Below are 1,537 nucleotides of genomic sequence, written 5' to 3'. Positions count from 1 at the left end.
AATGCCAGTGTCCAGCATCCACACACCCATGGGCCTTGGTACTGGAGAGATGCTGAGGGAGGAAACAGTTCTAGGAATGGCCTGGAATGGTTGTATTGGTATTTACACTTGGGGGACCAACAATTAAATGACTGTAGCAAAACACAGAGGAATGGCTGTCTTCAACCCTGACAGGTAAATCGTGTCCATTAATTTAGGCACTCTTAGCATTTATAAATATAAATGTTTTGAAGCAATGTTTTGTGCAAACAAGAGGCTTTTCATATCACCCAGTGTTGACCTATTCCTCCTTTTTTCTAGTTCTACAGTAACAGTCAAAATATTTTGATCTGGCAGTTACTAAAATCCTGATGGAACTAAACAGCAATACACACAATCCAAACCACTGGGCTATGGCTAATAAAAGTAATCCCACAATACAGTGACTGGCAGACACCAACACATACCAACCACTTGCTTTTATGTATCTTTCCTACGAAATTGAACTGGGAAATGGGTTGGTAGTTTTGGGAATGTGCAAAGTAAGGTAACATGTGTGGCATCACTGTCCCATCACTTACCAGCAAAGCCTCTCCCCCTGCCCTGAGGTGGTGGGACTGGCCCAAAGTGTCGAGGATACATAGAAGCTGGATAGAAAGGCATGGCAGGTGGAGGTGGGAAAGGGAGAGGATGGTTCTGCCTGGAGAAATTTAATCCTTCTAGGATGCTCTGACGCATCTTTTCAACCTTGGCTGCCTGCTCAGCCTAGGAATAAAGAGAAGGTCACAGAGGGATATTAAAATTCTCATTTCAATTGTATAAAGCTACATTTACACAACAAATTCAAAGAAGAAAGCAAAATAACAGAAGAGTAGAGAATCATCATCCTAAACCTGGACTGCAAACCAGAGTCTGTGGAGACAGTTTGAAATGTGCCTGGAGGGTTACAAGCCTGAGAGGGACCACAGACATCATCAGTAGTCAAGGTAGGATCAGCTTCCCTCAAGTCAGAGATAAGAAGGGACACGATTTCATAACTCCAAAAAAGTTAAAAAAAACAACCCTTGGGCCATTCAGCAAACTGTTGATTTTTACCAGTTTACTGGATTTATCGTTAGATAATAACTTAGCACGATTTGGATACAACAAAAAAGCTCCTTCATCTCTATTTTAAGATGGTTGCAAGAAATGTAAAAGGATTTTGGCCTAAAGAATCCCAAGAATGACTTCACAGTCTGTAAAGTAAGTTAAAAATCACCAATTTTCTTTAGCTGTAAACTCATTGCAGCTTAGTCCTTTGGGACAGCCTGACCCAAAAAGGCAGGACTTGAGCAAATGAGCAGAGAGTTCTCAACTCGGTCATTCATTGTAGCACAATGGCATTCAGGTTTCAGTTTCCAGAGAGAAAAAAACAAAATTAAAGTTGAGTAGATTTGGAAGAAGCTGCATCAAAAGATCAGGCACTGAACAGTAAAACCCACCCACTAGCCATTCACCCCGTGTTCTCCTTTTAAAAGCAGAGATGACACGTGAGGCAAACGAGGATAAAGCCACCCCA

General features: G+C 41.6%; 1 protein-coding gene across 2 annotated transcripts in view; it reads right to left on the bottom strand.

Moving 5' to 3' along the window:
- The window catches only part of FAM120A (family with sequence similarity 120A), a 45,436-nt gene that overhangs the window by 9,029 nt on the left and 34,870 nt on the right, over positions 1-1,537 (bottom strand). For both annotated transcript variants that reach the window (XM_009077005.1, XM_009077006.1), the window contains exon 13: positions 561-744. In XM_009077005.1, the coding sequence (XP_009075253.1) occupies positions 561-744 (184 nt within the window). The remainder of the gene's footprint in view (positions 1-560; positions 745-1,537) is intronic.

This window comes from Acanthisitta chloris, unplaced genomic scaffold (assembly GCF_000695815.1).
Source record: "Acanthisitta chloris isolate BGI_N310 unplaced genomic scaffold, ASM69581v1 scaffold9576, whole genome shotgun sequence".
NCBI classification, from domain to species: Eukaryota; Metazoa; Chordata; class Aves; order Passeriformes; family Acanthisittidae; genus Acanthisitta; species Acanthisitta chloris.
This window is presented reverse-complemented; position numbering and strand designations above follow the sequence as displayed.